Source organism: Tetrahymena thermophila (assembly GCF_000189635.1).
Source record: "Tetrahymena thermophila SB210 genomic scaffold scf_8254777, whole genome shotgun sequence".
Lineage (NCBI taxonomy): Eukaryota > Ciliophora > Oligohymenophorea > Hymenostomatida > Tetrahymenidae > Tetrahymena > Tetrahymena thermophila.
Window position 1 is genome coordinate 557,496 of NW_002476535.1, and position 24,127 is coordinate 581,622.

The following is a 24,127-nucleotide window of genomic DNA, read 5'->3' on the forward strand; positions in this document are numbered from 1 at the left end:
TTATCTCTAGATTTTATAAAATCACTCTCCTTCTTCTTTAACAGGCTCTTATTCAGGTACTTCTGTTGACTATCTATCTGGAATGAAACCAATTTATTTCTATTCTATACACTTTTTGACATATTTTTCAATATAATTGCATTCAGTTTCATCCTTTTTGGTTATGTAAATGAGATAGAAGACTAAGTGATATGCGTTGTGATGTAAATAGATATGAGAATACCAACCTTCTTCGCTACGACTGTCAATATAACCCCTTGACATACTCTATATAAAGAAATAAAGAAAAACAATTAAATATAAAGATTATTAATTTTGTAAAAATAAATATTTACGCAGACAAAGCATTTCTAATCAACTTCTTCTCTGATTTTGTCCTATGCAGCTCTTAATTCTCCGAAGGTATCAAGGATAATACCAAATATAATTTAAATGAAGAGCATATTAATTAGAATAAAGAAGAATAAATCATAAAAATATCTTCCCCAAAAGTAATTTTCACTCACTACTTCAAGCTTGTCATCGCCATTACTATCTTAAACAACATTATTCATTGACTCAGAAATACCTCCACCATTCCTGAGACCTACGTTAATAACTGAAGCTACTGTAGAGATAAAGGTATTATTGTAGGCCTTATTATCTTAACTAAAATCTGCTCTAAAATATACAAATCCACCAATACCAAAAATGTACATAACTATAACTCCCAAGTAAGTGAATATAAAAATATTGTATAAATTTTGAGTGATTGATTTGATAATTTATTGTAGCTAGTGACTTCTCTTAATGATATCCAATAGAAGTATACCATATATGAGTGGGCCTTTCAAGAAGAAACCTGCTATAGTTATTGCCAAATAGCATGCATGGTAGAAATTTTCAAAGTCAGAGCATATTAAGAATGTATAAATAAATAATCTATAAACGAAGCTTTTTCTCTTATAGTTGCTTGGATTGAGATCATCTTAAAGGTAAAATAGAGTTCTATAAATTTATTAATAATATTTAATGTTTTTTTGGTTAAAATAAATTTCAACTGCTTTTATTTATTTATTTTTTAAAGGAATATTAATTACTTTTAAAATTTAGTTATAAGAGTTTCTCTAGTCAAGCCTGCATTTTCTTTTAAATATTAAATCTTCCTCCATGAATCAGCATTTGTAAAACGATTAATTGAAATTTTCCATCTCTCAATACCACAAAAGAGAAGAACAAAAATTGTTAGAATGAGCTAAATTATGGCAAATACCTATGTTAAATCATCTAATTTTGTATTACCTCCAGTTTCATCACCAATAGATCCTTCAAGGAAGAAAAGTTCTACAAGTTTTTAAAATTATAATTTGTTTTAAAATATTTTGGCTTTTACAAATTAATTAATTACACAAGAATACAATCAAAAGTAAGAAGATAAATTGAATATCCTTGATTGTTCTCCAGTTCTCCATAATTAAATGAATCTAAAATTTTAAGTTAAAATTTGTAAATACGATCATACAAAATAAAAATTTTGATATATTTATTCATGTCTTTACCTTAAACTAATACCAGTACTGTTTGTAAATCATTTGTTTGTAGTAAAAGCTAAAGTTTTCCAATAAGAATAACAGTCTGTCTTCATCAGATTCTCTGTTTGATTCATAAATCTTTTATCGATATGAAAAAATTTGATTAACTGATACATGCAATATTTGTATTTACCAAGTGGTTTTTAATGTAAGGAGTTAAGAAATTAGAGCAGAAAGGCTTTTAGAAGTATATGAGCTAGATGTTATCATTAATATTTATTTCTGTAATACCAACTTAATTCTTGAAAAAGAAGAAATATCTTGGAACATGTTCCATCATTTCTACATCGTATATGCATTCTAATAATATTTTAAGAAGACTTTTTGGCTTTTCTTTGCCAATATAATCTTCATCATCGCCAAGTGTTTATTCTCTGTACATTTATTTACGGATGTCTTGTACTGCTCTCTTATTTTAATTATCTTGATCTAAATTTAATTAATTTTTATTTTTTTAAAAAATTTCTAATTTCTATTTAGAAGCAAATAATAATTGATATTTCAAAAGAATTCTTATAAAAGAAGATAATATTAAGTATTTATGTTAAGTTAAAAAACCAAAATAAATTTATAGAATTAGAAAAAAAATTAAGAGAATGTTTGTTTTTAAAATATTAAATTGAAAAAAATAAGATACTTATTATTCTATTGAAATTCACATCAAATTTAAAAGTTTCATCTAATTTTTCTACTCTGTCTTTGTCTTATTTTGTGAAAATTCTAACTATAATGCTTTTCACTTTTTCTTATTTCAAGCTACTTGGATCTTTCTGGTTTGAATCTAGAGCTTGGAAAGATCCTATCTATTATCTGCTACCATTTTCGATTAAGGGCTCAACTGAAGATGATTTTTTGTTTTGTAAAGAATTACCTTATTATTAGTCCAATTGATTACCTTGAGGAGGAACTATAGCGGGTAGTTTCTCTTTCTTTCTTTCAAATAGTCTTAATTTTTTAGCTTTTTATTTTCTTAAGTTTGTTTGGAATCTGGAAACTATATTATCTCTTCTCCAGTCTTCGGTCATGAAATCAAAGATATTAAAATCGTATTTAGAATCTAAGAGCTTAGTGAATGGATCTAGAGCGTGTTCTTCTGGGAAAACTTCCATTAAGTAGCAAAATATTGTAAATATCTGGAAGCCAACTTCATATAAATAATTATCAAAATCTGTAACATATCCTTTATAACAAATGCTATCATTGCATTTCTCATGTTTTCTATTTGCTTTGCTTGGGCATTATATTTCAAGGATTAGATTCTTTTAGATTGGTTTCAATCTTTCTTTATAAATCCTGTACATTAAGTATAATAGCTTATCACATTCTATATGATTTAATATGTGGACTAAATTTTCTGGTGAGCGATTACCTTAAACCATTGTCGTTAAGAATTTTATACTGCTAATCAGCATATTTATTTTATTCTCTTGTTTTGCTACCACTTTTTCATCTTCGTAAAAATTAGGTTTAGAAAAATCTACTTTCATATCAAGTATTTTGTCTTGTAAAAAGCTAAATAATCTTTTATTTTAACCTATTTATTGAATAAAACCATTTAAAAAATCAAAAATCAAAAAAAAATGCTAAATACATATAATTGTTTAGTTTTCACCAGCACCAGTTGAGAAATCAACAAGAGTTTCCAGACACTACCTTATCATTTTACTTTTACATTCTATAGATGTGAATGGATCCTCAAGTAAGAATGATAAGAAATTTGATGTTTCTAACACAACGTTTGTATTTGCAGAGTAAATACCCATATTTTCATTTTACTATCTCAAGAAATTTTAGAAGCGTATGTTAACATTTTCACAGAAAAGCTAAAGCACTCTTAGAATTAAATAAGAATGTACTTCAAAATATACTGTCTCCTTTGGTACTTTTCTTCTAGACTCCTTAATTTAAATTAAGTCATCAGTAGATTTATTTTAAAAGAAATCTCTTAAATAAGAAAAGAAATCCAAACAAATTTCTTTTTCTTGTTTTAAATAGTTGAGCACAATAGTTTAGTTATCCTATTTATTTATAAACAAACAAAGAGATTTTATAAATTTGTGAATATATAATTAGCTTTTGATATCAATTTATTTACGCTATTTCCATAATTAAGCATTTGCATAAGCAAGACTAAGCTTTCTATAGTTTCATTTTGGTAGTTAGATCTTATTATGATATCAATAACAGGCTCATGAATTTTTGTTTTGCCAACCTTAGATTGATTAAAAATAATTTAATTATTTTATTTAAAATCGTAAGATAATTTACAATAGTTTGCAATATTTTATACTCCTTAACAGCTTTAAATGCTCTATCCTATACATTCTTATCTTTATGAGTCTTATCCTCAATAGTATCTTAATTGATTTACTTGATTTCAAGTATCACCCTCAAAAATTTGATTAAATATATCTAATTTTTTATGTTTAATTTAAAATATTCTTATTTAATAAAAAAAATTTGTACAGTTTTTTTTTAAAAGATTTTTTTTGTGGCTTCAATGAAATTTTATATGTTTTCTGTCAAATTTTTCACATAAATAGCATCCATATCACTTTATGCTCCAAATTCATATAAACAAAAAAGATCGATATCCGGTTTTTTAATCATTTCCAGTAATATTTAAGTAATAAAAACTTCTTCCATCACTCTATCTTGAGCATCAAAGTTTGTGAAAGGGGTTTCTTCCATATCAACGCTATTGAGAGCTTCGCCCATCATTTATAAATTATTTTATGCAAGCTTAAGCAGTTTCATTTTTAAGTTATCCTGATAAAAGATAATTTGATTAGAAAAATGCAAAAATTTAAAAGTTGTTTATCAAATAAATATTGAAAATATTTATGTATATTTTTATTTTATATTATTTATGAGTTCAATAGATAAGTTTTATTTTTTCTTACTTTAAGACCAGATATATCTAAATCTGTAACTAATTTATCTGGAGGAATCATGTCGTCCTTGTTGTGGTCTTCTTCATCATCTTTTTCTAATTGGGATATGTCCTAAGATCCTTTCTTTTTACCTAATACTTTTATTAGCTATTTAACAATGATAGAAATGTTTTGATCATCAAAATCAGTGTCTAATTCTTCGTCTTCTTCATTAGCAGAGGAGGTGTAAGGACGCTTTTTCATAACTTTCTTTATTAAGCATTCTCCTTTCAAGAATTCAATTATTTAGCTATCAGTTACATATTGTTTATCTCTATTTATAATCATGCTAATAGCTTCTTTTAGTAGAGGCTTAGTGCTTTCAGCTTTTAGATTCTTTTTTAAATTAACCAAATTTTCACAAAAGTTTTATATTGTAAGTCTATTTCTTATTAAGAATAACCTCATAAATTTATAAAACTCGACATCGTTTTTGTTGTCATCTTCTACATCTTAAAAGCCACCACCCTCAAGATCTTCTTTTCTGGTGTTATAAGTTTAAACTAAAACTTTACCAGTAGAAGTTGCTCCTATTTATTAGATAAAATAAAAAAATTAATAATTTTATTAATATTAATATATGTATTCAAGTTACCAATCTTAAAGGTTTCTCCTCCCTTTTAGCTCTTATATTTAGGAATAATATCATTAACACGAAGCATAAATATCTTCTGTTCTTATAAATTTGTTATAAATTCTTTTTTAGTCCTGTAAGATGTTTCAAGTTAGTTTATTAATCCAATTATATTAGCGAACATCTTTTTAATTTTAGAGTATTATTCTTTCAAAGAGCTACTTTTTTATGATTAACCTAATTCCTAAATTCTTTCATCAAATGTATCAGTCAAAAAATGGATTACACCTTCATTTAACAAAAACTTCCAATATTCAGTTGGATCTTTCAAAATTCCATCATACTCACCGTTAACTCTAATTTATCAAAAATATATTTTTATAAAAGAAAAAAAATATTTGAGTAAAATACGCTGCACTCTTGTTAATTTTATTATCCCTTAATAATCTCTTAGCTTGCTGAATAACTTAGCTGAATTCTGCTCTGTTCTAATTAATTTTTTCTTATAAAATATGAGTTCTTAACTCCCAGCAATCACTTTGATTTTTAGGATCAATTTTGACTAAACCTTCAAGATAAGTGTAGTTGTTTTTATCATCAACTATTTTGTATATTTACTCTATTACTTCAGCAATTTCGTCTGAAAGCATAACATCAGAATCTGTTGATTTTCCAGAGTCATCCCTTTAAATATAAGTCTCAAAAAGTAGCTTCAAGTATGCTCTTTTAAGCATAAAAGGAGTTGCAGGGAGAATAAAGTTATTCTTGAGAGAATCTGATGAAACCATTCTGTGAATTTCTTAGATTAATAATTTATTATTTTTGCAGCACTTAGCTAATACAGTCAGGCCTGTTTTAAAAATATTTGTTAAGGAAGAAAATAAAGAATTTAACAATTAATTACATAATTCGTGCATTTTGAACTAATAATAAGTTTATGTGAACTTCTTACTATTTTTCTTTCTTTAATGACTCAACTTTTCTATTTCTTAGGTTGTAAATGGTTTAGACAAGGATTTTAAAGATTAACTGTTTAAAATGTTATCCATTATTTTTTATTAGTTAGCCTTTATACAAACATTGTAATCGGCAGTAGTCAGTTAAATTAAAATTTTTAGGTACTAGCAAATAGACTATTTTTTCATGATAGACAATATTTAATCTTCAGCTTTATCAGACTTGCTATTAGAAGTATCTGGGTTATACTTTTCGATTTATTCGAAAATAATCATAATGTAGTGTTTTATTTAATCAATTTCTTATTTCTTATCTTAAAGAAGTTCAATACACAGTTTGCTAATCTATTTGTTTAATCATATTTTTTGCAATTTTAGAATAAATATAATTGAATGAATTTACTTTGAGAGGACGGTTCTTTATTTTTTCAGAACTGTAATCATGAGTCCTTAAAGCATCGTATTAAAAGAGAGTTAACTCTAAAATTTTATTGAAATAAGGTAGAACTTCTAATCTATTTTAAGGATTATTCTTGACAAATTAGTATAAGAAATCAATAATATTGCTATAGAGAGTTTTATAAGTGCCATTTTCGTCATCTTTTACATCAATTTTTTCTTTTTACAAGAAAATTGAGGCGTATTATAGCAGATGAAGCATGCTCTAATTTTATTAAAGTATTTTATTAAGTGCGTTTTTTTGCAAAATTTAAATAATAAATAAGTAAGTTAATAAAAAATGATTACTTTGTGGAAGTTTGTGTTACGCAGAAGATTTTAAAGTTAAGTAAAGTAGTCTTCTTTTGATTTAGCTAATTTCATTGTTCTTTTACATTCTTCATAGTTATCTAGTCTAAATAAGCTTAATATATTATCAAGGCCGTCTTAAAATAACTGCATGTAGGTTTAATGCTTTTGGCTAGATTAATTTAGGTTGCTCATACTTTACATTGATTAATTTACCATAGTATTTATAGCTGAATTTAAAGCTGGTAAAAATTATTAAGTTTAATCTGCAACATCAATTTTATTTTTAGCCATATTTTAAAGTAAATTTGTAAGCTTATTAGCATACACAAGCATATCCTTAGCTGAAATTTAATCTGAGGTATCACCACATATGTCACGCAAAAGCTATAATTCATATTTATCGTCTATAATTTCTATCTAATCAAATAATTCTATCAATATTTTATTTTGCTAAATGTAATTTGTAAGCTATTAAGAAAGAGCTTATTGTAAAGTGGGGTTATCGAGAGAGCATTTAAGGGTCTCAAACAACAAAGTACCTATGCTTAAGTCTTATAAATTTTCCAAATTATGTTTATTTCTCTTGATTTTGGTCATATTTGATTATCTAAATAGATCAAATTCTAATTCTCCTACTTGAATTTTTTTAAATTTCTCTTCATAACTCTCTTTGTTCCTAATTTTATCCTGCTTCTTATCCCTTTCTTCTTATTTTAGATTTTCTTTTTCTAATTTATGAAAATACTCGCTTTCTTCTCTTTACATCTGGAGATCCTCTTCTATATTTTCAGTTGTAAGAACAATAACTTATTAGTTATTTTCTTGATTAAGTAGATTAACCATTTCTATTTCTTTCTCGCCTTCTCTGCCTAATTCTAAACCTGCTCCCTTTAACTATTTATTTGTAGGTTAAAATTTTATAGTTAGCTTTTTACCCATATTTTATTGTATTTGAGAAACAATGATTAGATTTCTTTGTAGAGAATCCAGTACTTAAATAATTTTTGAAGCTTCAAGCACGACCTATGTAAATAAAATAGCACAATTATTAATTTTAATAAAAGATTAAATCAAATTACTCTAGTGATTAGGAATTAATCTTTGCACTCTTTGAAATTAGCTAATAATAAATCAAATACCCAAGTTTTTTTTTCATACTTAAATTATGACTTGAAGCAAATAAAGGCATAAAATATTTACTATATGTTTTTAATTATATGAGAATTAGTGTACAAATCATTGTATCCTAAATCTATACGAGAATGAACTATTTTAAGCATCTACAATAATGTTTTTAATTAAACATCTGGTTCGTGCTCTTTAAAAACGCTTAAACAATTGCTTAACTCTTTAGAGGTGTAACCTTTAAACATGAAATTCATTATTTAGTAAGTAATTTTGTTTTCTCGTTCTTCTGTTTATACAATTTCATCTGCAAATTTTCTAATTTCTTGGTACTCTTGCTCATCTTCATTTTCTTTATCCAAAATTCTTGTTTATGTCTTGACCTTCAAACGTGCATTTATATACTAAAATAAAAAATGAAATTTTATTTTATTTATTTTTCTATTAATGTAAGTATTTTGTTTTAAATATACAATTTTCCTAAAAGTTACTTTTAAGTTAAAATTTTTTTAATGAAATAAGTCATTTTAATTTAAAAAGTATGTAACCAAATGGAAGAAAGGATATGCATTATATATTATTTAGGATAAATAAATGCAAAAATAAATAATTACTTAATGCCTATCTTCTGTTAAAACAAAGTCATGGAAAAGCTTATAAGATTTATCAGAGATTTAGAAATTTTGAATATCCTAACGGATCATACTATTAACTTTACTTTCAGAAATACGTAACAAAGGATCAGCATCAAGGATTGTCTCTTAATAAAGTGCCAAGAAACATCTAAAATACTCTAAGTTTTTTAGCTTTCTTATTCTATCATCTTTTTAGATATTTTCAAAAGGATTAAATAATTTCAAGCAAGTGATAATGAATTCATCAGTCAAACCAATTTCTGGAGATTTTAAGATACGAATGACTTTGATATTTCTTCCCTTACACATCTATGCATAGAAATGCAGAACAGCTATAACATACTAATCATATTTTTTTAATCTTTATGCTTTACTTTAGATTCCATCTTCATAATCAGATTACTAAAAGAATGGGAATGGGAAAGCATTACTTTGATTTTATGCTGTTACATTTTTGTGCTAAGGAATCCATTTAAGCTTTTGATTATCTTTTTCAAAATCAATTTTAGTTGCATTTTTTCCTATTAATTTATAAATTATATTATATAAATTTTATAAGTATTTTTTAATTATTGATCTGTTTACCTATCATATTGAAAATGACACATGGAACTTAGTTACCATTATCATCTATTAGTAAAAAGGAAATTAACTTTTTTTACTCTAGCTTAACATTAAAATATTAATTTGAACTTTAAGCTATTTTAACTTTATTGAGTTAAACTTAGGTATTATTTAAAGATTAAGACTCTTTTGTAGGTTTGAATAATAATTTTTTGCAGAATTTTTGATTTTCTTCAATTGCTTCTTCCATAGGATTTACCATTGACAAAGACAAAACTTCCATAATAAAAATTTAGATTCCTAATTTAGATGAAGATATATTATTTATTTTGTCACACCAATCTTTAATGTTTTGCTTCTCCTTTTCATCTGATTCTTCCATCCATTTAATAGCTTCTCTGATTAAGTGCTTTACATCCTATTATATTATATAAAATAATTTAATGAAGAGTTAGCTTTATCTATTAAATGAATTTACACTTGAGTATTTATTTAGTTAAAGCAAAAAGAAGCTTAGGTACTATTTGCTACTGATTAAGAACGAACAAGACTTAGAGTTACTTTTAATACATGATATCAATATTTTATAAATAATGGATATGCATTTTTTAAGCTTTTATTGAGCAATCTTTTATGCAGATCTCTCAGATATTATTTGATTTTTCTCTTATTAACTTTTGTCTCTGTATAGCTTACCAAATATCTTAAAATCGATTTGCTGAAGAATTAAAATAAGGAGAGTGAGTAATCCACTTTCACGGATAACATCTTATCTCATCATTAATAATTGCCCCTCTACACTTAAAAACTAAGACAAATTATCAATACTCTAGCACAGATCTATTACTTTATTATTTAGCTGCTTTTAACTATCGAAGGCTTGTTTATAGGTATACTTGACGTCTTTTGAGTCTTACAATATTTAATGACCCCAGTCTTGTAAAAATATGTAAAAATCTAGCAAGAATGGGAAAAGACTTGAAACCCTATCAGTTGTTTATCTGTATTTTTAAAATAATTTTTAAAAAAATAAATTTTATAATTTAATATTTTTACCTTAAATCTTTGTTGACACTCAGAATTTCATAAATATATTTTTCCTTCGATTGCTTGTCTAGCTTATCAACACATTCGATAACAATATTTTATCTTTCACCATCTTTTTTCTCTTGTAGAACTAAGGTTTTAAAAATCTCTTGAGGTATTTATGACTTGCTCTTTAATTTTGGATCAGATATACCTTAAATAAGAATACTATTATTGTATTAGATGTATTCATCTTTTGCTGACCTTTTAGAGCTTTTAGAAGAAGCTAGTTTAAAGAGGTTATTAGAATTTGTATCAAAAGTTAAACTGAACACATATTTTTAGTTTTGAGAATATATTGGATTTCTTGATACAGCAAGATAAAGACTTGATGCAAGGTTTTTAAGGTAAAAGAATCCTTTGTAAGTAGGTATCTGAGAGGAAAATGATTCTTCTTTCTAAATTTCCCATAAAGTTTATATGTCTACATTGACTTGCTTCTCAGCTGAAATATCATCAATTTCAATATCTTCTAATTCATTACCCTGTTTCTTGCTTGAACCTTTTATGACTTAATTAGTTACTTTTTATTCAATTTGCTCCTCCTTTTGCTAAATATAAAGCGCGAAATTCTTCTCAAGAGTTTCTATAGATTTTTTTTTGTCAAAATAGTCTTACTCCATTTTTATTTCAGTATTATCTTGCACGAAGCTAACCGCTCTTTTTTTTAATATTCTAACAAAATTTTTACTTCTTCTCACTCCAACATACCCATTTAAGCTCCTAATTTAAAAAAATAAAAAGTAAATTAAATAAATACTAATTGAAAATATGAAAACTATACCTATTGAAAAGTCTTATTACTTCACCAGCCTAAAGTATTTTACCTTTGAACTAGCTTCCTTCTCTCTCCTTTTTACAAAAAAATTATTAATTTCATTTTTTCAATTTAAAAAAAAACAAAATTGATTATTTATTACTTCGACTGTTTTAAAGTCTAAATAGTTGCAAAGCTTCAGAGGAATGTTAAATTCAGATGCATTAACTTCGAGAGGAGAGACTAATTCTTCATCTCCTACATTATCTATATTTAGCCAATAACTTTTATCCATTACACTCTAAAGAAGTATTTAATCGCCATAAAGAACAGGCTCTCCAAACTTTTTAGTGTTTTTTTATGAAACTAAAATAAAATTTGACCATTAATTATCTATTTCTTCTAAGCTCATCTATTTATTTATTACATTTTAAGTTAACAATTTCTTATCATATAAATATTGATAAAAATTATTTTTTCAGTGTTTGATTCATCCTGAAATACTAAGTAAAACTCCAAATGAATTTTTTACAAAACCAACATTCATAATTAATAATTTTGTGAAAAATACTCTCAAACTACTTTAAATAAATCAAAAATAAGATTTTTACTTCTCTGCAACAATTTTGCTAAGCTAAAATATTAGGATTTATAGTTAGTGTGCAATCACTATACAAATGGACTAATTAAATAATCTAACCATAACAAATGTTAGAACCTTTTAATCTTTCATAATTTTGCTAATTTTCCTTTTTTTCCTCCTCAACTTTGGGACTTAAGTGTAAGATATCTTCTTAATTGATTTATTTTGATTTGTTGAATTTTTCTTGATAAAAATATTTCTTTTCATTAACAACTCTGAATAAGCATTTTCTAAACTATTGCTGTGCACTTTTCCTAAAAATCGAAGTATCTTGCTTTTCTTATTGTTACATCATTTTTGCCACAGAGTCAAGGTAATCTTTTTACTATCCAAAACTTTTTTAAGATTCTTAATCTTCATTATCAGATTTTGACTTCTGTTTTTTGGATTCTTAATTGAATTTTTAAGGAAGGCATTCTACCTTATTACTTGCAATACCATCACCTATTAAATATAAAAAATTATATGAAAATTTTAGATATTTAAAGAATACAACAAAGTTAATTTTTGTTTTGAAAATTTAAAAAATTTTGTTAACTATTTTGCTAAATAAATAAAAATTACTAGGTAAGAGATATTTTTAAAATCATTAATAAATTTATATTTATTTATTTAGTATTTTTTAATCTATAAATTACCTGATATAATTCCTTTTTTACCACTATCTGTATAAAACTTCAAATAGCAAACATCACCAAATTTCAAATTAAGAATTGGTTTATTTTTATCTCTATATCCCTATGATTTTTCTTCAATCATATCCTCTTCTGGATCATTTCCAAAGTCTGATATTTCTATAGTTATATAAATTATAATATTTATTTTTAATTTCTTAAACAAACTCCACTTTTATCTAAATTTTTTGCTAAGTACATGAATAAATATTTTTAAAAATGAGTTAAATGAGTTAATAGCTTAGTGAATTAAAATAGGTAAGCTTATAATTTGCTTAATTTAAATATAAAAAATTTTACAATAAACTGCATCTGAATTTTTTTAGGACTATTAGTCATGATTTTGATCTTTAAATGTTATTTAGGGTTTAATTTGTGGGGTTGGGCCACCTATTGCTTTTACTATTTTAGCCCATTTCTTAAATGCGACTTATTTCAAAACTCTTTGTATAAGGATTTATTGAAACTATTTAGCTTATTCTTCAGCCTCAAAATACTAATACATCGTGCTTCAAAAATAAAAACTATTTTCCTCCTATAATATATTTTCAGTTTTGTAGAAACAGCAGATTTTATTTTTCTTCTTATTCTATTTGATTCGTTCTTGTATTCACTACCTACCTATTTTTTTTTTCGTTATCTTTATTTTTGTTGTTAGATTTTGAATAATGATAAGATTGATCTACAAATAATTATTAATTAATTAAGTTATTAATTAAGAGTTATTTTTGATTGCGGTGAAGTATCTTAAAAGTTCACCAATTTGAAGAGTCTAAAACAAAATATGATCTTTTTTTGTATACATCTGCACATTATAAATTTAAACGTTTTAAAAATTAAGTAAATCTATTTAGATCACATGAAATAGGCTTTAATAAGTTGCTATTATGTTATTTTAAATTTATACACAAATTTAACACAAAATCTACAAGGTAACTTTTATTTAAATATTTGTGAAACATTAATTCATTATAAACTTTTCTTACTTACTTAATTGATTGACTTATTATTACTTTTAACTAATTCTTCTCATTAATTTGGAATACTTAAAAACAATAAATATTTTAAGCAGAAATTTTCTTTAATATGTTAGAATTTCTTTAATTACACATTTTTCTCTTAAAGTAAAATATAAAAAGGTTTGTTTGTTTGTTTGTTTGTTTGTTTGTTTTTAAATGCATATACTCTTAGTTTCTAAAGATTGATTTATCTATACTTTGTTTTTACATTATAAATTAAAATTCAAAAAAGCTTTTATTTTTATAAATAATATTATATATAAATAAATAGTGGTTTATGTTCCAACATTCTATCTAGATTCCAAAATAGTTAGTTAATTATGTACAAAATTTCAAAATTGTTTCAATTGTAAAGGAGCCTTTTTGTATTTTAACAGTTAATAAAATAATTTGTGAATATATTCAAATGAAAAAAAATTAAATAAACCTGTCAAAAAGAGAATACAAGTCACCCAATTCTGATATACTTGTTTTCTTTTTAAATTAGTGGATAAAATTATGATACGTTCTGTATTTTTGCATTTTTTATATTATTATTTGGCCTATTTAAGAATCTGGAACCATCTATTAAATTGAATAATGCTATCTAGCATGCTGATATTTTAATAAATATTTTGTTTATATACATGTGACATTGAAAATTATTTACTTTTATAATATCTAAGTACTCTTAATTTTATTTTACTATTTATTTCAGCATTTCATGCAATGGTATATTGAGATGACCAAATGCTTTTGTAAACTCGCTTTTGAGCTTTTAGTTTGAAATTTTAGATATTTATTTTGGACTTTATATTATAATTTATTACTTGCATAGATTCCTGATATTACTGTTTAATTACATATTATTAACTAATGACCCTGCTCCAATTCTCTAAAGTTGGAATAATCATCTATTTATTTATTAATTTAAAACTGAACGATAAAACAAACATTGATTTTTTAGCTTTTATGATACCTGCATTTTTTAATATTTGTCTTTATCTTCGTTGGTAGTTGGAAAGACAATTTCAAATATATTATCTATAAATTTTTCTAATTTTGGGAGCTTTTATTAATTTATTGATTTAAAATAAATTTTTCAAAACAACGATTAATTCAGTTATTAAAACTTTATATTACAATTTTTATACATTGCATATATTTAGAAGCAACTTCAATCAGCTGATTTTCGCTCTAAACGCACAATATTTGACAGAGCTATATTATTTTTAATGACATTATTAAAAGCTTTTAAAAATTAAATTCTAGCAAATTACAGTAGATACTATATTTTGAGAGTTATAAGAGGAACTAAACACATTACTTGCTGCAGGATTAGATCCAGATGTAGCTGGAGATTGAGCTGATTAATTCATTTATTAATTTTATTGAATTTAGTTAGGCTACAACTCTTGAATAGCAGAAGTTTAACCTTCGTATTTGTTAGATTGAGGACTTTAATTCTGATACAGTTACTATGAGCTTTTTTCTGTTTAATTTTGAATTTATTTCTTTGTAGATTTTTTAGAAGCACTATTTTTTTAAGGAGTATTTAAAAGTTACTGTGTCGTTTATTGAAGAGCAAGCGTTTACTAATAAATGACTGACTAAAGACTGAGAGCATTTTCTTCAAGAGTTTTTATTCTCTATAAATACTATAAATTTCTTTGACGGAGCACCTACAATTCACTTTGTAATCTCTAATTTTCTAATTCTAAATTATAACATTTCCACTGATCATTTTGGTTAAGAATTTATGAACTAAACAACCCAGAATTACTATGATTAAATAGGCCTGAGTTGTACATATTATTAACTTAATTTAGCGATTTTTGACTTGATTAGTTTTTTAAATATTCCCTATACTGCTCTTAAAAAAAAGAGACCTTACTCTTTTAATCAGACCCAAAAGACATTTTCTTATCTACTATTCTATAATAAAAAGTAATTTGTAGAAAATTTATTCAAATTTTGCTGCCTAATTAATAATTATATTTTCATAATTTTCAAAGTTAGTAATCAAAAGATATCTTAGATATTGATAATTATTAATAAATAAATAAATAAAAATTATCATCATTCATAAATTGATTGAAAGAATGAACGAACAAAATCAAGCATTGAAACATAGATTTTTTGTAATAATTTCTAAAATTCTTCTATTTTAATTCATATAAAATTCATAAAAGATTAAATTATAATATACTATTATAATCATTTTACATTCTTTTAGCAACGCTTAAGCTACAAAGTTATAAAATATATTGATAAATAATCTATTTTTGTGATTTGAGTGAAATCTTTATCTTTTAATATACTTAAAATATTTATTGCCTCATTTTTATTAACAATTTATTTCGTTTAAATTAAATTCAATCTTATTCAAAATATAATTTGTAAGAACTCATAAAATAATTTAATAACTTGATAAAAACTTTTGTTTTAGGAAATTTTAATTGAGAAAAAAATTTTAATTTTTAGCTTTTTGATAAACATTAATCCTTACTTTTTGTTTTTTTAATTGAATTTTGCAAAAAAAATATCTATTTATTTATTGATTTTAGAAGAGCTTTATAATAAATAATCTTCTTAAATTAAAAATAATTTTAAATAAAAAAGAATATTTAATTATTAATATCTATCTATCTATCTGTAAATATGTAAACACATTTAAATCATTTATGTCATATTTTGATAAATTCAAATTTTTGATATTATTTAATTAAGCTTAAATATAAATTATAATTATAAAGAGGATTAATCATAAGATCAGTAGTCTTTTTTTATTAAGCTATTTAAAAAAATAGTAACTATCAATATTAATTTTTTAAATATGAAGCAAAGTAGATTTAAGCCAAATAAATAATGTGAGTTTTTAAGTATGAGCTAATAAATACAGAGTACCCTATTATATTTTATGAGAAAAATTATATTCTAATTACAGCTAATTTATTTAGTTTCTATGGCTCTTTTTTGCAATATAGCTTAATGCCAATAAAATAAGTAACTAAATTCAATGGATTTGATAAATAATTCTTAGTTTATAGAGTTAGATCCTGGTTATTCGCTCGTAATGAATATAGATTTTACTTTCTACCTTAAAATAGGTGATACTTATAAATACGGAACTGATTGGTCTTTAAGCCTTTGCTCATTTTCTTCAAGCGCTCCAAGTATTCCTGCATCAAGTACATATTGTAATTTGAGTGTATGCAGCAATGGAACAAGCTTACCTTTACCTAAAGTGTATTTTGATTAAGGGGTATTTATTTATTAAGAATATAAATTGAGATTATACAATCAATCTCCTAACTAAACATATATATTCCCATATATTGCATGTACTAATGAGTAGTTTATTTAGTAATTCCCGCTTTAAGGAAACTAAAGGCTTCCAATTACTTATACTAAAGTAACTTCTTCTAGAGCTTAATACGGAACCTCTAAGTTATTTTTCTTTGTTTTAAACTAAAATAAATTACTGAATTATCTTCTACCATTCAACATGCCAACAGATGGCCCATTTTTCGACTAAGTTAATCCTGAAATATCTTTTCCAGGTCCTCCTACCTACTCTTCTTAACCTTTTGATACTACTTATTGGCAAAATATAAATACCGTTCTAATACCTTATATCCCCTTTTTTTCTTTTTGCAATGGTAAATAGAGTGTTCTTTTTTTAAATTGAACTGTTATTTAGTGAATTTAAAATATTTTATTTACTAATTCTAATTATTTCTTTCTAATTCACATCACTACTTTTTTTCTAAGAATTTATTAAATGTGCTTTATAAAAAATTAAAAGGATTTGGTAGACATATTCTATTAAATGAAGTATTTGAATCAGTCTAATATTGTAACTTAATTCCTCCTGAAAATACTAAAACTGTGAATTATATTCCTACAATTGGGTTTGATCCTGTATCTGATAGTTGCCATGCAGAAATATAATGCGAGTATGAAGAAGATTTTACATAACAGTATAAAGGAACACAGTGGTATTTTCCAACATCAGACACTGCAATTTATTTGTCAACTGATCGTAAATTTTAATTAATTATGAAGATAACTTTTATTGATTTATTTACTAATATTTATAACAGCTATAACAATCGATTCTTTTATACAAAACGAAAGTGATCCTTCAGGAATATATTAATAATATATAATTAATAATGATATCTCACTTATAGGAGTGCCTATAACAGCTAATAATATGGGAGTTTAAGGACAACAGCATCCATCAAAAGTTACATTCAATATTAACTACAACTAAGTAAAAATTAATACATTAACTTCAATCATTATTCTTTTAAGTTAATGAAAAGATATTTTTTATTTATGAATTTATTTTCTTATGTTAATAAATAATTTATATTTAGGTTGATAGATACACAAAAAGAATTATTTCAGCTAGCATTGTTGTGTCAGACTATGTGAATAATACTTCTGCTAGTGGTAATAGTCCAGCACCTCCAAATACTTATACTTTAATCATAAATTTCAATCCTTTGAGTTATGTTGATTTGGTTAACTACTTTTAATTTGGTTAGCTTGTTTATGCAATTTTGTTTATTATTTTATCGCTTATTCCTGTTCTTTGTGTCTTTTTAGTTTGGATTTTTAATAATTTCATCTCTCCAAATAAGTACAAGCCACCTCTTAAAGTATGGAAAACTATTAAAATTGCATTTTGGCCAGCTTTTGAAGGAAACTTATATGGCATTATTCCTTCTATATTAGTTACAGCCTTTGTTTATATTCTATAAAACAATGGTAATTTTTATTCTTAAAAATTTATCTTACTATTATTTATTAATTCAGGTACACTATTTAGCAATTCAAGTATTTACTATTAGTATGATTTTGGCACAGTGAGTATCGAATAAGCAATATAAATAAAGAGAGGAAGAACTGGTCTTATCCTCGGCATAGTTGGTCTCTTTTTTATTTATTATGGGTCTTGTCTTTTGATTCCAACTCCAACAAAGGAATAAGAAGAAACTATTAAAATATTCTTAAAGAAATAAATTTAAGATAAAAATAATAGGGAATTAAAAGATTTTAATGAATTTCATACAATGAAAAACTCTCGGTAAAACTCTCAAGAAGATGAAGAAAATGATAATAGTGAAAAAAATAGTTAAAATAGTTAAGATGATAAAGAAGATAATGAGGGAGATAGTATTCTTAACAAAAAAAAATCAAATTACAATGATGATAAAAGCTCACACCATAAAAAGTAAAAATGAATAAAATAATTTCATATTCCAAATCTTGTTGATAAAATATTTTATTAAATATTTATTTTTATTAATGATTTTTTTGCAAGAAATAGAATTATTTTAAAATAATATTTTATTTATTTACAGAAAATCGTAAAATGAAAGTCGCAATCCTCTTAATCATAAAGATGAAGACTAAGATAATTTATTAGATGGAGATAATGATAAATAAGAATAATAAGAGTCTCAAAAAAATCTCAGTGGAGAGCATGGACATGAAGATGAGGAAGAAAAAGAAAAGGAAGGAGAGGAGAGCGATGAAGAGGAAGAAGAAGACTTTGAAATCACTTAAGTATAATGAAAAAAAAACAAAAATTTAATTAATCATATCTTTTTTTAATTTAAATAAGGTTTTTATTTTTAAGAGATATCATTTCTTTGTAGTTTGCTTAATTTCTTCAGTTGTATTTTTGGCTTTATTAGAATTTTCATACACTAGCTCATTTACTCAATATATAGATGGTTATATATTCCTCCTGTTCTTGATTGAAGCCATCTTTATTACTATATTGCAAGAATTTATTTTAAAAGAAAGTTTGTTAGTTTACCCTATAAGTGCATCTCTAGAAACAATTTAATTCATCATGACTATAGCAGCTTCCAACTTCATAGAATTTATTAAGCTTTATTTAATTAGAATGCTTGCTGTAATAATTTATCGCTCCTACTTAGATCCTGTAATAGCAAACAAATAAATTTACAAGATCAAGTTTATTGAGAAAATCCTTTCTTTTCAGATTACTCACAGAGTACTTCCTCATTCCTACATATAAATTCTCTAAAAGTAAACTTTAAAATATTTTATTTATTTTCAAAAAATTTTATTTGCCGACTAAGCTAAATTATTTTTTATTTATTTATTTATTTTAAAAAATCACATTAAAAAAAAACAAAAGTTCAAAATATTTAAATTTTGTTTTAATGATTAATTTTATTTTTTTATTTGTAAATAAATAGGCATGTAAAACCAAATGCATTTGAATAAAATTTAAAAAATTACATGGGTATAGCAGATTAAAATTAGAATTTATTATCTGGATCAAAAACACTTGAATAAGTTTTAAATTAATTGCTTACTTATGCTTCCAAGATGCACTCAATTTTTACCAAACCTTGTGCATTATTTTTGATCTTAATTTTCTCATAAGAAAATATGATTCCAGATTAGTACTCTATCAGATAGCAAGATTTTGTAAACTATTTAATTTTTGCCTCTATAATTATATTTCCATAAATTATGATTGATGTGCTAGTCTTAAATAGTTTGGAAGTACTTTACGGTATCAAGCTTTACGATTATTTTTCATATTGTAAATATAAATACGATAATAGAGGAGTAGCTTGGATAGGTTAAAATTATGTTAAAGATAAAACAATTGATATAAATTTTCGCTCTTTAGATAACATGTGCTTTTCTGTATAATTCTATTTTGTTGGATGCATAACTATTGCTGGAATAATCTTTCTAGTCATGGGTATATCAGTAATGATAAGGTAGAATTATATATTCTTTTCTGATCCTGCTATTTATGCTATATTCCCTTTCCTTTATTTTGTGATCATGCCTTCATAAAGGCTGCTCACTTGGATTTGGCTAAAGGTAAATTAATAAATTTATTTAAATTCATGCTTACATTTTAAAAAATTACATAAAAGATTGATATATGGAAACTGAAAGTTTAAGATAAGATAACTTAACCTTTGAGTAGCATCGAAGATGTCTTAAATCAAGAGAGAGATAGTATTGAATAGATTATGGAAGAAGATGAAATAAGAGAACATTTCCTCAAGTGCAACAAAGAATGGCTCATTAAGAATATGAAAGATTTTTTAACACCCGAGAGTTTCCTTGAAAATAATGAATACTTGTTGAATGAAGTGTATAGACAATTACTTGATGACTAGAAAAAAGAAGAAAAAGAGATTAGAAGATAATAGATGCAGTAAATTAAAGTAAATTAATTTTTTAGTTTTAAAAATATTAGATTATCTAAAAATATTTTAATTTCAACAGAAAGATTAAGAAGAAAAGAAAACCACAGATATTTCTATAAAAAGAAATGATAGTAATAATGTAAATGGAACTATAGTTGCTAATGATAAAGATGACAATACAATTTATTTATATCCTGGAACTAAAGAGCACTCAGTTTTAGTCAAAATAATCTAAATATGGTACTACAGAGCTAAGTAGGTTTGCTTCTTAAAAAATCTTGTTAAAAGCACTAAAGAGAGCAAACTGCAAAATAAGTGTTAAATTTGCGACATTGACATAGAGTTAAATGTCATCGAACTAGAAAACTTCAATTAACTAATATATTAGTTCAAAGTTAGAAATGCAGCAAGACCTTTTAATAAATATTAGTGGATAAATTTTTATGAGAAAAACTAAAGGTTTTAAACTATGTGCATAGATTGTGAATACAAAAGAAAAAAAGCTTTTAGAAAAAATAATAACTTTAAAGTTGATAACCACAACAATAACAACAATATTTAAAAATAATATAATAGTGTTGAGAAAAATAATTTACAGAGAATAAATGATTTAACTGAAGAAGATATTAAAGTAATAAGAAAGATTTTACTATTTTGGTATTAATAAGCAAGAACTAACTTAATCATTAAATAATTAAAAGAATGACCAACTAATTAATAATTTACTTTTATTTTCTGTTTGTTTTTGTATTTATTGAAAAAAACATTTTTGTTTTTATATAGCTAATCCTGTAATTAAAATATCATGAACTGAGTAGGTACAAATCATGATATTTCATTTAATTTTTATAATTTTTTTGTATCACAGATAAATTGATAATTAAATTTTAGAAAATTTTTCTAAGTTATATATTATTAAGCATATTTATGATTATTTATTTAGAAAAAATAAAACAAATAACTTAAATTATTTCATAAAAAAAAATAAATTATAAAAGAAATATTTTTAGAAAAAAAAATAGATGAAATAATATTAAAAAGTATTTAAATTAAACTAAATAATATAGTTGTATTTAAATTGATTATACATATATATATTACTTTAATAGAAAATAACACATACGAAATGTAGTAGAAGTTGGATACAACATAAACAATCGAAGTATTGGAATCGAATGAATGATTAAAAAAACCTAAATCAAATTTTGATTTTTAATATTAAATATTAATTGTTTTCAAACTAAAATTACAAATTAAAAAGAAAGTTTTTGACAATTAAATGGAATTATTAATGTAAAATTAGGTTAATTTGAAATGTTAAAAGCACAATAAAAATGAAATTATTTACATTTAAGTCAATGAATTGGAAGAAAATAAATGTATTTTTTACTGTGAAGCTTGTGTAAGTATAGATTATTATTTCAAACCCTCGAATTACGTTAGAATTAAATAAGTTTTGGATTTTAATGATTAATCAATTGTTTTTAGCTGGCCTCCTCTTAATGATAATAACCTTTAATAATAACTAATTTAGCTATCCACAAAAGAGTAGGTATATTAAAATATTTTAAGCAAGGATGTTGTAACTTTCTTTGAGGAATTAAAGATGCAGCTGCTTCATAAAATTAATGTATGTCAAACAAAAGCTATCAACTTAGTTTAGGAATTTCCAAATATTGAGAAACACATAATTTAAGAATATTAGAAAATTTCAAAGATTAATACATTTAAAGACCTATTTTTAGACTAGAAAACAAATTTACAGCAAAAAGAAGCTTTGTGCAAAAGTTTTATTAATGAATTTATTCGATAAAAAGACAAAAATACTCAGTTTTTTTAGTAAATTTTTAATGAGTAAGATAAACTGAAATAAGCTATTAATTTGGATGCTTTAGATTAAATAAGAAAATAAATGCTTTAAATAATAGATTAATATTTTGATTCAAATGCTTTTTCTTTATAATAATTTAGTAATAATTTAAGGAGCTTGAAGTAAATTTAAAAAAATGAACCTTAGCAAAACCAAAACCATGAAATATAGATAATAAATTAGTAAATTAGTTATTATAATTAATAGATAAATTAACCAATAAAAATTTAGGAAGATTTGCTATCAAAAATCTAATTTATTCAATCAATTTATTGTGAAGATAAATATGATAGATTAAAGATTGCAGTAAATTAAGATAATAACTAAATAGAGCTGGCAACTCAAAATGTAAAAATAGGATGGAGTGGATGCTATTACACTAATTTAATTTTTGACAGAAATTAAGATTATATTATACGATTCAGAGTTAGGCAAAAATATAATTACAAGAAAGCAGAAATGCAGTTAGGATTAGCTAGCAACGCTCAGTATGATAAATTTTTCCCATATGATAACCTTTCTTGCCTAATGTAATTTTTTGAGAATAAAATCTCAATATCTGATATAAACTAGGGAATAGCAAAAGTAATTAAAGGTGATTTAAAAAATATATCTAGTAATGAGGATTTGTAGTTAAAAGTAAGCATAAATTAAGGAATTCTTGAGTTATCTGATATAAATCAAAATAATGTAATTGGATTGTTAGATAAATATAAATAAAAGCTATCTCTCTAAAACTTAAGATTTTTTGTTTAATTAAATTGTTATTCAATTTTAAGTATTTTATAATTTATAAATATTTAAGGATGATGTATTTGGAGTATTGATTTAATTATTAGGTTTTCATCAAATTTAATTTAGAGATTTTTTAATTTAATTTTTTCAAAATATTCAAAATATAAGAAAATAATTAAATAAATTTATGTTTAAAACAAAAAAAATTTAAGATTTATTCAACAAAAAGAAAATATATTCAATTTTTTGGAAAAAAAATAAATTAAAGCTTATATCAATCAATAAACTTTATCAATTTAATTCTGATAAAAAATAAATTTTTAATTTAAATTTTTTGATAATTTAAAGTTTCTCAATCTTCTTAAAAGTTTCCTCTCTAACTAACTTGAATAACAAATATTAGTGTAATTATGCATCTTTCTTTTCTATTTTATTTGAATATATTTAAATAATAACTATTAAAAATAAAATTAACTTAAATAAACAATTTTATTATAAGACACCTTTCCTTTAATGTTATCTCTTTGATCTATAATTGAATAATACATATCTTGGATTAAAATTAAATATCTTTTCTTCAGATTTGTCATTTAAAAAATATTTGGAGTTTAGGTTATAATAAATAATTTATTTAAGTATTGATTAAAAGTATAATAAGAACAAATATGAATTTTTATCATTCAAATGTTAAGCAAGCATACTAATTTTATTTTTTTAATTGAGAAATAATTTTATTCTCATTCTGAAATTAAATAATATCAAGTACTCAAGAAATTTCAAACACTCATAATAAATAATTGCTAAGATATATACCCAATTAATTAGTATTATAGCAAAATGCCATTCAAAAATTTGGTGAATTGAGATCACTAAAAATTAAAATATTTTCAACAAGTTTTTAAATTAAAAAATTCTTTGCAAAATGAAAGCTTACAATGTTTAATTGCATATATTACTTACTAATTTTTATGTGATATTTAATTTAAAATAATTAGCAAATTCAAGATAAAAAGAAATTGAAATTAATCTAATT

General features: G+C 23.8%; 4 protein-coding genes across 4 annotated transcripts; 2 read left to right on the top strand and 2 right to left on the bottom strand. All coding sequences in view use genetic code 6, as the record gives it.

Annotated features, from left to right (window-relative positions):
- Positions 1 to 21: 21 nt before the first annotated feature.
- TTHERM_00370740 (cation channel family protein) lies at positions 22 to 12,773 on the bottom strand (the record flags this gene model as incomplete). The annotated part of the gene is made up of 27 exons (XM_001009504.2): positions 22 to 267; positions 336 to 987; positions 1,080 to 1,323; positions 1,388 to 1,463; positions 1,539 to 1,649; positions 1,705 to 2,000; positions 2,209 to 3,105; positions 3,163 to 3,589; positions 3,667 to 3,783; positions 3,840 to 3,983; positions 4,038 to 4,340; positions 4,475 to 5,034; positions 5,100 to 5,434; positions 5,490 to 5,928; positions 5,983 to 6,379; positions 6,438 to 6,698; positions 6,782 to 7,807; positions 7,864 to 8,313; positions 8,524 to 9,065; positions 9,130 to 9,526; positions 9,587 to 10,109; positions 10,165 to 10,917; positions 10,979 to 11,046; positions 11,115 to 11,363; positions 11,563 to 12,038; positions 12,233 to 12,388; positions 12,569 to 12,773. 27 exons carry the CDS (start codon positions 12,771 to 12,773, stop codon positions 22 to 24), a joined length of 10,350 nt encoding a protein of 3,449 aa, XP_001009504.2.
- Positions 12,774 to 13,630: 857 nt separating this feature from the next.
- TTHERM_00370730 (adenylyl cyclase, putative) lies at positions 13,631 to 15,185 on the bottom strand (the record flags this gene model as incomplete). Its single annotated transcript, XM_001009503.2, has 7 exons — positions 13,631 to 13,646; positions 13,715 to 13,881; positions 13,937 to 14,041; positions 14,097 to 14,180; positions 14,246 to 14,335; positions 14,410 to 14,487; positions 14,547 to 15,185. 7 exons carry the CDS (start codon positions 15,183 to 15,185, stop codon positions 13,631 to 13,633), a joined length of 1,179 nt encoding a protein of 392 aa, XP_001009503.2.
- A 917-nt stretch (positions 15,186 to 16,102) lies between these two features.
- TTHERM_00370720 (transmembrane protein, putative) lies at positions 16,103 to 21,195 on the top strand (the record flags this gene model as incomplete). Its single annotated transcript, XM_001009502.2, has 10 exons — positions 16,103 to 16,928; positions 17,075 to 17,311; positions 17,373 to 17,545; positions 17,652 to 18,045; positions 18,094 to 18,511; positions 18,642 to 18,846; positions 18,905 to 19,338; positions 19,512 to 20,154; positions 20,211 to 20,507; positions 20,569 to 21,195. The coding sequence occupies 10 exons, from the start codon at positions 16,103 to 16,105 to the stop codon at positions 21,193 to 21,195; spliced, it is 4,254 nt and encodes a 1,417-aa protein (XP_001009502.2).
- A 573-nt stretch (positions 21,196 to 21,768) lies between these two features.
- Positions 21,769 to 23,169, top strand: TTHERM_000370709 (hypothetical protein; the record flags this gene model as incomplete). Its single annotated transcript, XM_012796007.1, has 1 exon — positions 21,769 to 23,169. The coding sequence occupies one exon, from the start codon at positions 21,769 to 21,771 to the stop codon at positions 23,167 to 23,169; it is 1,401 nt and encodes a 466-aa protein (XP_012651461.1).
- Positions 23,170 to 24,127: the final 958 nt, after the last annotated feature.